At 34.5% G+C, this 14,819-nt stretch overlaps 1 protein-coding gene across 9 annotated transcripts in view; it reads right to left on the reverse strand.

Annotated features, from left to right (window-relative positions):
* LOC101745825 (mucin-3A) overlaps window positions 1-14,819 on the reverse strand; it is a 118,670-nt gene that overhangs the window by 86,831 nt on the left and 17,020 nt on the right. For all 9 annotated transcript variants that reach the window (XM_021349081.3, XM_012691854.4, XM_062671657.1 and 6 more), the window contains one exon: window positions 1,337-1,414. In XM_021349081.3, the coding sequence (XP_021204756.1) occupies window positions 1,337-1,411 (75 nt within the window). In that variant the 5' untranslated portion in view covers window positions 1,412-1,414. The remainder of the gene's footprint in view (window positions 1-1,336; window positions 1,415-14,819) is intronic.

Raw genomic sequence — 14,819 nt, forward strand, 5'->3', positions numbered from 1 at the left:
TCGATTTGAGCATCCTTGAGTGGGACGTCGCTCCTCCTCGTGGGAGACAGAGATAGAGAGAGTATTCCTTATTGAACACAAAATGCGAAACATTAAATACAAAAAAGTACAATTGGCAGTCTTATCGCTAAGAGCGATCTCTTTCAGACAGCCATCAGGTGGACCAGAATCATTTGGAAACAAATTACACGCGGTGTACTTATCGATTGAAAAATACATCTTCTCCTTGTTTTTCTTCACCTTATCCCACTAGGTGAGGTCGGCACAGCTAATTTTTCTCTTCCATTCTCTTCTATCAGCCGTCATCTCAACCCTCACTCCTCTCTCTCTCTCATATCGTCATTCATACACTCCATCCATGTCTTCTTTGGTCGACCTCTTCCCCCTCTACCTTGCACTATCATTTCCATACATCTCCTAGTCACATGCATCTACTCTCTACGCATCACACACATATATACATGTATATATTTATAAATACACTAATAATAATGTAATTATAATTATGATTAAAGGAGTAATTATAATGAAATATATAATAAAAGGAGAGCTGCCCTCGTTATCTTCACTTATACAACACCGGCATAAAAGTATGGATCAGTAAATTCCTACTACAAGAGTAAAAGCGGAAAATTCAGGAGACGGTTTTAATAAATATAGCAACAAAACGCAGGCTTTCAATTAAAATTACCTGGTGTCGCATTCGAACAAGCAAGGCATCAAGTAAGCGGTATGAAATCAATAACATTGTGTCTCTAACCTTGATAATTGACCGAACGCCCATATCAGCTTGAACGAGTTTCATAATTAACAACAGAACACATAATCCTGTTTGTGATATAATCTCAGATTTTCTTTCTAATACTTAATTGTATATTATTTAAAAAAATAATCGAAATCATAAGTCAGTTTTATTGTAAATGAGATAGCTAATTTATTAACCTTAATAGAGTTAGGATTAGGTTGAATGGGCAGCTAAAAAGAAACTTGGGCACGCGGTCTGCTCTAAACATATATATTTATTACTTAGATGGGAGGACGAGCTCACAGCCCACCAGGTGTTAAGTGGTTACTGGAGCCCATAGACATCTACAACGTAAATGCGCCACACAGCTTGAGATATAAGTTCTAAGGTCTGAGTATAGTGACAAAGGCTGTCCCAACCCTCAAACCGAAACGCATTACTGCTTTACGACAGAAATAGGCGGGGTGGTGGGACCTACCCGTTCGGACTCACAAGAGGTCCTACCACCAGTAAAAATAATAATTTAAAAGGGTGCACCGACCTCTGATAGTACACTGAACGTTATAGATGAGTAAATAAGGGTATGTGTACCTGTGGGGTACGAAGGGCGCTGGCGGCAGCTAGCAGCACCAGCAAGGCCGTGCTCCACCACACGACTCGCATCATTCACTGTAACAAGGTTTTACAATAATTAATTATAGCTTATATAGTTACGGTTACCACTAATTAAGTAACCGCTACATATGTATGGACATAATACACGAAGTCAATAAGACGTTTTAAAAGTTGTCGTGGCCTAAAGGATAAGACGTCTGGTGCATTCGTATCGAGCGATGCACCGATGTTCGAATCCCGCAGGCGGGTACCAATTTTTCTAATTAAATACGTACTCAAAAAATGTTCACGATTGACTTCCACGGTGATGGAATAACATCGTGTAATAAAAATGAAACCCGCAAAATTATAATTTGTGTAATTACTGGTGGCAGGACCTCTTGTGAGTCCGCACTGGTATTTACCACCACTCCGCCTATTTCTGCCGTGAAGCAGTAATGCGTTTCGGTTGGAAGGGTGGGGCATCCACGTTGTAGATGTCTATGGGCTCCGGTAACCACTTAACACCAGGTGGGCTGTGAGCCCGTCCACATATCTATGCAATAAATAAATTAAAAAAACCTTTCATTAAATAGAGAATATCCAATAAAATGTAATATTTTTATCTTATTAGTATTTGAAGATCTAAATTTTAGTATAAATGTCTATTACAATACTAAGAAAATCATAGAATTAAAAACGGTGGAAGTAAATTAAACATCAAATAGGTCCCTTCCTATATTGCACCTGGTCATGATTATACTACTGGAGATATAACCAAGGGAGGATTGACGTCAGCGAGGCCACTGGTCGTCAAACTCATACCAAATTCCTATGCGAAATGATAAGAGAAGATGCTGCCGCGAACCCACATAATGTGGAATAAGAATGAGAAGAAGAAATATAATTTTTTGACTGACTCGATGGTGCAGTAATTAGCGCCCCTGACTGTTGCGACAAGGGTCGTCGGTTCGATTCCCGCATCGTGCAAACACTGTATGAACAGAATATTTGCTTGCCCTATTTCTGTGTGGTTATTATATCTATGTACATAATAGGTTGATGGAAAAGTCTTTTCACATTATAGTATGTATGAAGTTGTAATAAAATCTCTTTGGCTATACTATTTGTATCTGGCTGGTCTTGGTATCATTAAAAGTTTAAATTTTAAACAGGATGATTCCAAATTCAAATTAGAAAAATGTGTGATTTTTATTTATTTTTCGTACTGTCAAGATGAGTGAATCTAATGAAGAAATTCGATACATTTTAAAATTTTACGACAAAAAAGGTAAAAAAGCAACGCAAGCCGCGAAAAAAATTTGCGATGTTAATGGACTTAGTATCTGTGAGAGTATTATGTAAACATACATAAGCACGTTTATGAGTCCCTGGTACCGATATCACAGAGAATCCTAAATTGAGGCCAGATTACCGTGCGTGATTTATTCCCAGTTATTATTATTATTTAAATTATTAATTTGCCGTTTTAAAAAAAATGGATATAACAAGTTTTTTTTTAACCGGACGATAACATTGGTAATATGAAGCGTTTAGGCTTTGTCGTCTGCATCAGGTATGCAGTTAGCAAGTAATTTTTACATCATCCAAGATATTAGATAAAATAATTTTACACTACTATCTCCCTATTAGGTTCATGGTAAACTATATGTACACCTGTCCTTTTTTCTAAATTTTATTGTCCACTGAGAAGGCTCCTTAAATAAAATATCCAAAAGCCTTCTTAACAATGTTGAAAGCTAAGCTATAAACCACGAACTATTTACATGGATCGTCTGAAGAGTACTCGTATTAATAAATCATTCGTGTCAATCCAAACGCTTTCACTCAAGGTACTTTCATTTCACTGCATTACACATTTAATCAGGTATTTTTATGTCTATTCCAACGGGCGATAATTCAACAAGTTAAAATTTAACACGACCGCTTAAAATTTTTAAAATATTTCATGACATAGAATAACTTATTTTTATTATATTATTTAAAATGTCGACGAATAAGAGCTTAGTCATCATTGACCACAAAAACAATATGATGTCAGATGCCGGAGCCATAAATATGTCTATAAAAAAATATTTATAAATAAATAAAATCCGTTCTTAATAAGTACCTAAAAGGAGTATCTATTGCCAAATGAAAAGCAACGGATTTTTAGTTTCGGAGATCTATTGATGAGTGAGTGCTGTATGATTATTAAATAAATAGTTTGAGACTTCCGTCTTTTGCCACGAGAGAGGCGACAGAATTTGCTTTGTCATTCAAATCAATCTTGCAATCCAAACCGCAGGCGCGTCTGTCTATCAGAGCTCATTAAAAAAAAACGAAACAATAACTAAACAATTAACAAGCAACTAAAGCACAATGGAGAAACACAAAAACATGGAATGCGTTAAAAAAAGAACATATTGTATCGATGTGAATTATCACGCGACACGACGACGCATCGTTGCACGCGACTTCGTTTTGATGCAATTCGCTTTCATCGGGCGCCGACCTGCCTAGATGCCATATAGACCGACCACACCGCAACGGGGTTGTAACGAGCAATTTAATCGACGAACATTGATTTATTTTGCAACAAAGCAACGCTCGTAGAAAACATAATATGCATATCGCATTTCTAGAAAACATCACATCTATATATATATAAAAATGAATTGCTATTCGTTAGTCTCGCTAAAACTCGAGAGCGGCTGGACCGATTTGGCTAATTTTGGTCTTGAATTATTTGTGGAAGTCCAGAAAAGGTTTAAAAGGTAGATAAATATGAAAATGCTCGGAATTAAATAAAAATAACAAATTTGTTTTTCCTTTGATATTTAGAACATATTTTGAATGTTAGGTATATTCATTAATGTTTGTAGCAATATACATATTATCGCGTTATGCCTTCATGTTGAGTTTAGTTGAGTTTAAGTGGCTGATCCGATTATAAATTATTGATACAGATCCATATATCATTACAGAGATAAATGTATTATTTATGTTTTAATTATCATTGAACTTTAAAGTGTTTTTTTTATTTAATTTTAATTCAACAACTTCTGTCGAAACATCCGATTCGATTTTAGCTCACCATGTACTTTTATTACACTAATATATTTGACTATTGATTTATTCAAAACACATTAATAAAAGTCTGCGTCTAAAAGTTCCGAACTAATGCTTAATTATTTAATATTCAAGTGTTATCTATATTTTCTTAGATTTAAATATTAACTTTTGTATTTGTTACAAGCGAAAGGCATTTTTATTTAAACGAAGATATAAATAACGTCTACACCAACTTTTACTAGTTAAGGAAGATTCCGATTACTTTTACAGTGGTTTCTTTATTTTGAAATGCACTAATTAGTTTGTTGTTTTACATCGAAGTCCCAATTTCCTCGGGTAGAGATCTTACCATCCTTGTATCGGAACAAATGTGTAACTACTTCGTGGCATAAAGAGTCTAGGATTGTTTGAATCCCTATTTAATTCGCAAAACGTTCTCATGTCAGTTTTGAAATTGATTCCACGGTGTTATTTTTCATTATAGATGTCTGTTGCGTTGTAGTAATTGAGCGTGGACTGTATTTATTGTTTTGAGATTTTTATTTTATCCTTTATTTGAAAAATTTAAGACTTAATATAGAAGAAATATAATATTGATACGTTGCTCTTGACGGCTGGATTTGAAAGAGAATTGGTGTCATGGCGGACATCGATCACTGACATTTTGACGTTCAGAAACCTAGGTACGCATTAAATTGCTACCTGAATTCGGTATTTCAACCTGCATAGTTGTATCTAAATATGAAAACGCCAGGCGTCTTACAGTAGACATAGTAGTTTCCTACCAAGTTTGATGGACTGACTTACATACAGGTCCACAGAAAGCCATGAAGAGTCAATAAACAAAATTTATTATCAACTGAACTTTAAAATACTAAAGTATACCAGTTACCACGCCTTGTAATTTGATAGTCAATTGAGGAAATATAAATTGTATCGTATGAGTTTTTTTTTGTATGAAAAAAGCCAATTAACACGACCATTAGTGAATCGAATTATTTATGAAAAGATTTTTGAAGGTATGTACGTACAGAAGAAGGAAATACCATATTATGTAAATACGCTACAATAAAAAAGAATTTAGATAAAATAAAAGGAATTTCAATCCGTTCAAACATTCAAGGCAGACGAGTATTGCAATGTTAATGATAAATGCAGTGTTTATGATGAGGTAACGACTTAACTAAATAATAATATCATTATATCGACGGACGAAAGGCCATTTGGTTTAAGCGGCATTTCGGTTAATACGCAATATTTATCTTTGTAATTAAAGGTTCGTTTTACTTGGTATTAACATTAAAAGTTCGATGTTTTTAATTGAACTTCAATAAATTTTATTTCATCCAAATGGAAGTTTTTTATCCCAATTTTAAACTGCCGTGGTCATCACATCTTTCACATCACGCTTACCTTGAAACATGAGGTCGAAATGCCAATTACACTTTAAACCAGAACAAGTGACTACTTCGCGACAGAAATAGGCAGAAAATACATGAAATAGGCCCCAACTCAATAATGATTACGCGAAATTGTAAATTTATCCAATTTCTCTTCGACTATTTATGGAATCAGCCGTTCATAAACAACTAATACTGCTATTGGTGATACTGATACTGATTCCCATCTCATCTCATCTCGTACATCCACCAAGACAAATAAAAAGTAATAACCAGTGGATTCTTATTCTGGATTAAGTTATTTTACTAATAGCCAAGTTCACGGCCCGATTTCCGCAAGACAAACTGACCGTAACGAGCTATCGACAATTAAACAGTGCCGTGAAAATTGCCTCACACACGCATCGCGTTCAATCGACATAACTTACGTAAGAAATTGTGCAAAACTGCACCGGTAATGTCCCAGATAGCACAAGTTTCGGTCATTCGGCTACCTTTTTTTTTAGTCACTACGACGGAATATTTCATTATTGGAAAGGTAAACTGAACAGGATTTATTGCCCGGCTTTCAGACATTGATACATTTAAACCGATGCTTATTTGTATTCCATTGATCCCTATGAAATTTTGTATTGAAGCCGCTCTGCTTATTTTGTCGCGAGCTAATTATTAGTATCGTTGAAAGCTCTGGGTGTTTAGGCCGGCTTAATTATAAGCACTTAGGCCTTGGGTTGGCCTTGTGACATTAACTATTAAAATGCAAAATATATGAATCAAAGTTAAAAACGATCTTATGTCTTTCTAGTTCTCTGTGGATATTTTCAGCTGTTTTCATCTATGTCTTTTATTCGTCCGAACATTTTTTAGGTTTTCAGAGAGTTGAGTTTTTTATATACTTATCTATCTATCTATCTATCTATATGTCTTTGTATATTTAAAAGAAATTGCTGTTCGTTAGTCTCGCTAAAACTCGAGAACGGGTGGACCGATTTGGCTAATTTTGGTCTTGAATTATTTGTGGAAGTCCAGAGAAGGTTTAAAAGGTAGATAAATATGAAAATGCTCGGAATTAAATAAAAATAACAATATTGTTTTCCCTTTGATGTGCCCCCCCCCCCCCCCTTTGGACGGATTCATTTTTTTGTTTTAAGTTTAGTTTATACAAAAGTTTAGGTCTTTTATTTATCGATTGAGGCACTACGAAGTCTGCCGTTTCAACTAGTAAGTACTTAATAAGTTATTTTCAACAAAAAAAAACATGCCAGTGGCATTTATGCGCCGAAATTTATTATCTAATTGGACCGTTGACATTATATTGTGTGGAGAGATGCCGAGATGTAAAATTAATGAAGCCGACATAACAACATTGAAATGTCACGGTCGAACAAGACAAAAAATTTCGCCGAAATATTAACATATCGAGTTTTATAAATGTCCTAGTTAAAATTTGTTTGACATTAGTGAAGCCGGGTGATATTTTGATATAACTACCATGAAATATTTAAAATAATGAGATTTATTTTTATAGGTAAATGATAAAGCTATTCACGAATTATTATAATATCGATAACAAGATTCAAGCATCTATGAAATATAGCAAGATATTGCTAGATATTTACTGGTGGTAGGACCTCTTGTGAGTTCGCACAGGTAGGCACCATTATCCTGCCTATTTCTGCCGCGAAGCAGTAAGGCGTTTCGGTTTGAAGGGCGGGGCAGCCGTTGTAACTATACTGAGACCTTAGAACGAATGTCTCAAGGTGCGTGGCGCCATTTACGTTGTAGATGCCTATGGGCTCCGGTAACCACTTAACATCAGGTGGGCCGTGAGCTCGTCCACCCAACTAAGCAATAAAATATACATAGTATAATTAATCATTGTGAATTTTTTTTTGTTTCACCTTAATCACCACTGGTAAGCAATTTGCGACAGGGTTGGAGTATTGTTATTTTATATTGCTTAGGTGGTTGGACGATCTTGTTTACAAATCTTTATTTGAAAAACTGGAAAATAAAATGTCGATTCTGGTTTTCGATTAACCATCGCAACACACACAAAGTGTTCATAATTTGTACCTACTTGAATTTTCATACAAATCGGTGATTTTAACTAAAAGAATTATCACTTAAAGCCATGACCCGGATACGATTTGTTTTTAGAAAATATGATATTAAACTCAATTAAAAGACTAGATATTGTCTATACATATTTGTGAAAGTGTATAAAATACGAAAAAAAAAAACCAAATATCACATAATCATAAAATTGCTCGCGAGTCAATCGATCCTAAGCTCAAGGAGAGATTTTATGTCGATGTGGGGTGTTTTTTTGAAATTAAATAACATAAAACATAATCACAATGACATCTTCGCAAAAAATAATTAATTTAATATTTTTTAAATGTATACAAATATAATTAATTCAGTCAAAAACCGTTTTTGTTAGAAATCTTGAGGACAAACTACATAGTTCCAACTAGTATTTTTCAAAACAAACCTCTTTTTCGTGATAAAACGCATTTAATGCAATTAACGCATAAACAACAAAAAAACCTTTGTATTCTTGAAAAAAACTACTTTTTAACCGTATTCAGTAACATTACAAAATCTTATTTGTATTATAAACAATTAGAACGATAAACAGACACACGCCAAAACCATAATAGCTCTAAGCTGACATAAGTCTGAAGCTCTTTAAATCATTCTTAATAATAACTTCGAAACCATTAATGAGGTCTTCAAAATTAACAGCCCATTATAAAAATATGTCACGACCATTGCATAACCTGAGCTAATTGCAGGCATAGACTTAAACCTAGCATTAAGCATTTGTTCAGTAGCTCCATCGTGAGACAGAACGCACGCGACAACCGATAAAGCTAAGTGCATGGTGCTTACCGAGCTTCTAAATATGAAACAAAATCATCTATTTTTACATACCCTTATCCACTGCTGTGATATTTAAATACAACAATAAACATAAATTTGCTAAAGTTATATCAAACAATATCCAATGTTCAGATAGTGCACAAATCCATAGCACTAATTGTTTTGTGGTGTATTTATAGCAACGAGACGAACTTACAACCTTTAGGTTATAACAACAAGGGTAGACTGGTGGAGAGACGAGTTGTAAGTCCATAAGTCTCATCGACTCAAATTATATCACATATTATTTTTTAAAGACAGTCCGAAATGTATTGTGATAGATTTTTTTTTGCATTATTTAAAACAGCAGATTTTTTATCAAATTATCTTATATATAATAAAAAAACTCATTTGTTTATTGTAATTTCAAAAATAAATTTAATCGACTTGGGAACAAATCTGAATGCGCCTTTACTTTGCACAAGACTCTATAATTAACGTAGATAATTATTTATCTAATCACAGCTCTGTGACATATGTATTTTCGATGTAATTATTAGTTTTACGGCAAGACAAACAGCGGGACGTTTCTCAAAAGGTCCCAGTGCCATAATGTACGTAACATCAGGAGCACACTCGAAAAGTTGCCATTTTAATTCATAACAAAGATTAAAGATGACGACGCAGTACCGGTAGTGCGATGGTGTAAGTTGGCTAGCACTGCCTATTTCTGTCCGATTTTATTTATTTATTTTTTCCTACTTATGCTATAGCCTTGAGAGGACATTTCAGTGTTGCCCTAGCGTGTAGGTGAGCTCTCTGGATTCAAACCGCAGTTGATGCTAACATTGGCCTTACCAAGAGCAGTGCTTCGCAGAATCTACCACCGGAACACGATCCGCTGAGAAGATCCGGCGAGAAACTCAGTGGGCTGTGTCTATGGGTTAAAGCTACCCGATAGAAATTGATAGATAGCTGGCATGGCAATGCTGGTGTCAAGTTGGACTTGGTATTTAAGTATAAGCGTCGCATAAGCAAAGGTTTGATGTTTATAAACTCCCAACTGTTTGCTATCAGCAGTATACACACATACCGTCAAAGGTAATCTACGAATCGCCAACGGTAATGCTAAACGGTAGCAAAAAAAGAGTGATTTACACGCGATAAAAGTGAAACCTTGGTAAGTAGTTATCTGATTTTCTCACCGGCCAAATTCTGTAGATATTTGTCGTCTGTTCATTTTGCTGAGTTTCAGTTCACAATTGTGCTATATATATGTATTATTAGTGGTAGGGTGTCTTGGGAAGCGACGCGGGTAAGTACCACTACCCTGCCTTATTCTGCCGTGGAGCAGTAATGCGTTTACAGTTTTAAGGGTGTGGCAGACTGTAACACTGAGACTTAGAACTCATGTCTCGAGGTGGTTGGCGGTAATCACGTTGTTAATCACTATGGGCTCCGGTGACCACTTAAACCGAACGTGCTGTGAGCTCGCCCGTCGTATATATACTATATAAATTTATTTCCAGTCCAAAAGTATTTCCATAGTAAATCGGTTAATACCTAAAATTTTCAAAATGATAATTTAGGTTAATGTTTTATATATTTTCAGAAGCGTCGCAAAATTTACTGTTTTCTTCGTAATGAAAGACTAACAACAATTAAGTGAAAAAAGCGAAAACTTTCTCACATAATTCACACAATTTTGATCAAGAAAATTCCATACAAATAAATCGATACAAAAACGATATTTTACTACATATTTTATTTATTGTCGTAATAAAATTAATTGGTTACAGACAGACAGACAGCTGCTATTCTACTCGACGCATAAAAAACTTTTTAGATCAGAACCTATGACGAAAACGTTCATTATAATTGACTTTAGGAAGTTCGCGATATTATAATACGGATGTTGCGTAAGATTATTCATAGAAAGCCTTTCTGGTCCAGCGACTCACATTCTCGTCTCTTAAATAAAATTAACATTTGAATAAGAAAGAATACACAACAAAATTTAAAACAAAAATGTAGAAAAAACTTAAACATTTTAAATTAAGTAACTTCTTATAATATAATTGTTGTTTTGTTATAAGAAATATTTACTCTGCTGATTTATGATTATTATTATAACTTTTTTTTTTATGATACACAATTCTTTAATATATTTCTCTAGTGAAAGCGGGTACTCTTCTATTATTAGAACAACAACCGTATTCTCCCGCAGCAAAATTATCGAAAACTAGTATAGTTGCAGAAAACGCCCCGGCATATTGAGACTGGGTCCTTGTGAATTAATATTATGTCAAGTAGTGATGACCACGGGCGCTGATAACCATTTAAATAAAAAATATTCGTAGTCAAATGTAACTAGTTTTTAAATGATAAGTATAGTATGATAAGTAGTAGTTAAGTAATACAGTACATCATTTTATAGATGTTAATTTTAAGCTTGAATGTTTTGTGTGAATGATGTAGAATGTTGGTGTGTCTAAATAAAGAAATAAGTAAATAAATAATAACGTCTGAGATTTTGCGCATTGGCACTTTTTATTTCGTGGGAATTCTGAGTTTGAACATCATTTAATTCATTTATTACTTTCGTATGCGTTAATGTAAATGATCGGACTAGATTTACTGAATACTTTCAGTAATTAAATCAATTAATAATTCATCAATAGAAAAATAACTGCTCTTTCTCCGTTTCCCTTCGCAAATAAAGCGCAATTCTGATTCACTTCTAATTTTTAGTCGTAACATTTCACACGGAGTGTTGGACTATTTATTATATTTCACGCATCAATACGAACAATGATACTTCGATAACTGATTAACATCTCATCTGAATCTTTTGTTAAATTCCTTTCTATTGAGCAAGAAAATAATAAAAAATAATCAACATCCTTAGGCCTTGGATCTAGACTTCGATATGAAGCTTTAGGTATATTATTATCTATTGGCCCAATCTAAATTGTATAATGTAGATTGATATCTTTAGTATGTAAATTGTTAGTACTTTATTTTCTGCTACTGAATTATTTGTACAGCTTAAGTTCGAAGGTCTATGAAATGTTTATATTCTTAATAGTCATAATTTCTTATACAATTTATGTTGTCTTAAAGCTTATCGCGACACTTGAAGGAGTCAATTAGTTTGACGTAATTAGGAGAGACTCTGAAATGAAATCTATTTGTTCTGGATCTTAAAATTTGCTACGTTTGAGTAAACTACACTTATCATTGAGTATCGTAACTATGTGTTATATCTTTTGAATTTTTTGTTTGTGAAACACGTGCCATCTATAAAGCAAATATCTCTAAACTTTTTAAACACAATCCGATCCTGTTTCTTGAAACACACAAAAGCATATAAACTTTCACTGTACTTTTCGCATAGTCCAAATCAGTCGAAATTTTCGAATTAATGAACCCACAAAGATTTACATAAATTTCCCCAAATTTACCATTAGTCGGTGGAAGCAGGTTACTAGAGACTATAGATAGAATAAAGTGAATGCGAATACTTGCCTAAACACGCTCACAAAACGCGCTACCACAAGCAATAAAATCAACTGCTTTTTTTGCTAGTTCGATGTTTGCTAGACGATATGATGCTTTCATCTATGCTATGGAATGAGCTCCCCTCCACGGTGTTTCCCGAGCGCTATGACATGTCCTTCTTCAAACGAAGATTGTAGAGAGTACTTAACGGTAGGCAGCGGCTTGGCTCTATCCCTGGCATTGCTGACGTCCATGAACGACGGTAACCACTCACCATCAGGTGGGCCGTATGCTCGTCTACCTATACGGCAATAAAAAAAAAAAACCATTCGTGTAGATTACCATGAAATGATTAATTGTTTAATTAATGAAGATGTAAGGGCCGCTAATTTAATCTCAATTATAATTTAAAAGGGTGTAACGACCTCTGATAGTGCACTGAACGTTGTAGAAGAAGCTCCAAGTCGTAACGATAAAGAAAAGCGGTTATCGATGCTATTTAAAAAATAGGAAGATAGAAGAATGGAAGAAGAGTGATTTATTAATAAGCGTCTAATCTAATAGAAGTACGATGACGATGATTTCACAACATTACAAGATAAGTTACGAAACGCTCAAGCGTCAAACTACACACCTGTGAATACTAAGAATGTGCTTTTCTAATATCATTACTCGGCATGATTTGCTGGATTTTGGAGTTGCGTCATTTCAAAATATTATCCAAGCTTAAGAAATCATGAATTTTCTTTTACTGCTTCGATGGTTAGACAAACTCACGGCCATCCCGGTGTCTAAGGAGCCCATAGACATCAGTAACGTACATGCATATGTATATGCCGCCACTCATCTTGAGACATGAGTTCTAAGTCTTCTTTTTACAGCACGGCTGCCTTATCCTTCAAACCGAAAAGCATTAGTGCTTCACGGCAGAAAAAGGCAGGGTGGTGATATCCGGTAGGCAGCGGCTAGGCTCTGCCCCTGGCATTGCTGAAGTCCATGGGTGACGGTAACCATTCACCATCATGTGGGCCGTATGCTCGTCTGCCTACAAGGACAATAAAATAAATAAAATAATCCAACCTGTGTAAGCTCAGATGACGCCCAGTAATAAAACCAGTAAATAAAAAAGGTTACTAAAAAGCTTTGAACCAAAAACTAATATATAATTTTATGTCACTTGTATTTTATTCTTACTAGAGGTCCCGCAGTAGTCGAAATTCGACTATAATTAATTGGAATTGTAAGCTTGTACACTATTATTATTGTATTGTATACTTCTATAATCACAAATTTCGCCAAGACTACACTATAAAAAATTTTAACAAAGAGAAACAATATTAAGTCTATTCCCAATTTGACAACAGACGTCAAGAACAAAAGTTTGACAATAAATAGTATGCATGCGTGTGTGCGTCAAATACATGATATGTAGTGTGTGTAATGTTTTATTTATTGATTTAATGTATCTTTTATGCATTAGTTTAAAAGAATATTAGTATTGTGCACTTCTTCTCTATATTCTCTATAAGTGTGGAAAATTTCATACTCCTCCGTCCGCGCAATTTTCGTAAAAAGGGATACAAAGTTTTTGCTTCACGTATTAATATATAGATAATATTGTTTACTTCAACATTTTTATTACATGTCGCTGAATAAACATGACTTTTCATTTGGGAAATGAATAAAAGTTGCGGTCCCAATTTTAAATCTGGAAAAGTTTAATCGGAATTTCTTAATTCGGATTGTCTTCCGGACTTTTTCATTAGTCATTCATGCTCCTTCATACTCAGCACAACTCGACTTCTCATAAGGTGATTTTAGTGTGCTTAGTGCGAGTTTTTTAACGTTCTCGATAGCGTAAAAGTTAACTCAAATTTGTATGAAGTTAGAACGTTTGCCTACGTTTGCCGCTGGAGCGCTGCTTCTACTGTAACACACAGAAAGATAATTTCTCGAAACAGTTAGATATTGCGATTTTAAAAGAAAAGTTTGTTTATACCTACTAAGGAATATTGCTATTGAGAATTAAATTGTATTGTCATATTTGGATAGATGTTATAATTTTGCGCCGTTAATAATAGATCAATTGCATCCTCTCGGCGGCGATATTTTCGAGAGGAAGCTGACTATATTTTTTATCGCCGTCATAGGCAAACGAAGCATGCGGCTCACCAGATATGTAACCACAATAGCTCATAATAATAATAATAATAAAATCCTTTATTCAGACGCAAAATGAATATTTACAAAAAATTAACGACTCAGCCGAGTCGATGACATAGACAACTTCGTCTTTTTGCCCAACTTTTGGCAAAAACCTCCTCCATTTCCTTCCGCTCTACTCGGCTTAGAGATTTGCTTGTCCATAATTTTCCTGCTATCGTCTTTATCTCATCTTTCAACCTCACGATAGATCATGGACATCAGCAATTGGCAGGAGCACAGGCAAGCGGCTGCCTACAAAATTTCGACAAACACAACGTGAATCACAATTAATATGCATAGAGCATTGTTTCACTAACTGGTGTTCCTGGCTATTATTCAACATTTGTATACAAGACTGATGATAATTGACACCTCAATTATACAATAGGACATTACAAGGTGCTTCGAGCTTTGTATGCAAATAAAATACA

The sequence above is a fragment of the Bombyx mori genome, chromosome 13 (assembly GCF_030269925.1).
Source record: "Bombyx mori chromosome 13, ASM3026992v2".
In the NCBI taxonomy this organism is placed as follows: Eukaryota; Metazoa; Arthropoda; class Insecta; order Lepidoptera; family Bombycidae; genus Bombyx; species Bombyx mori.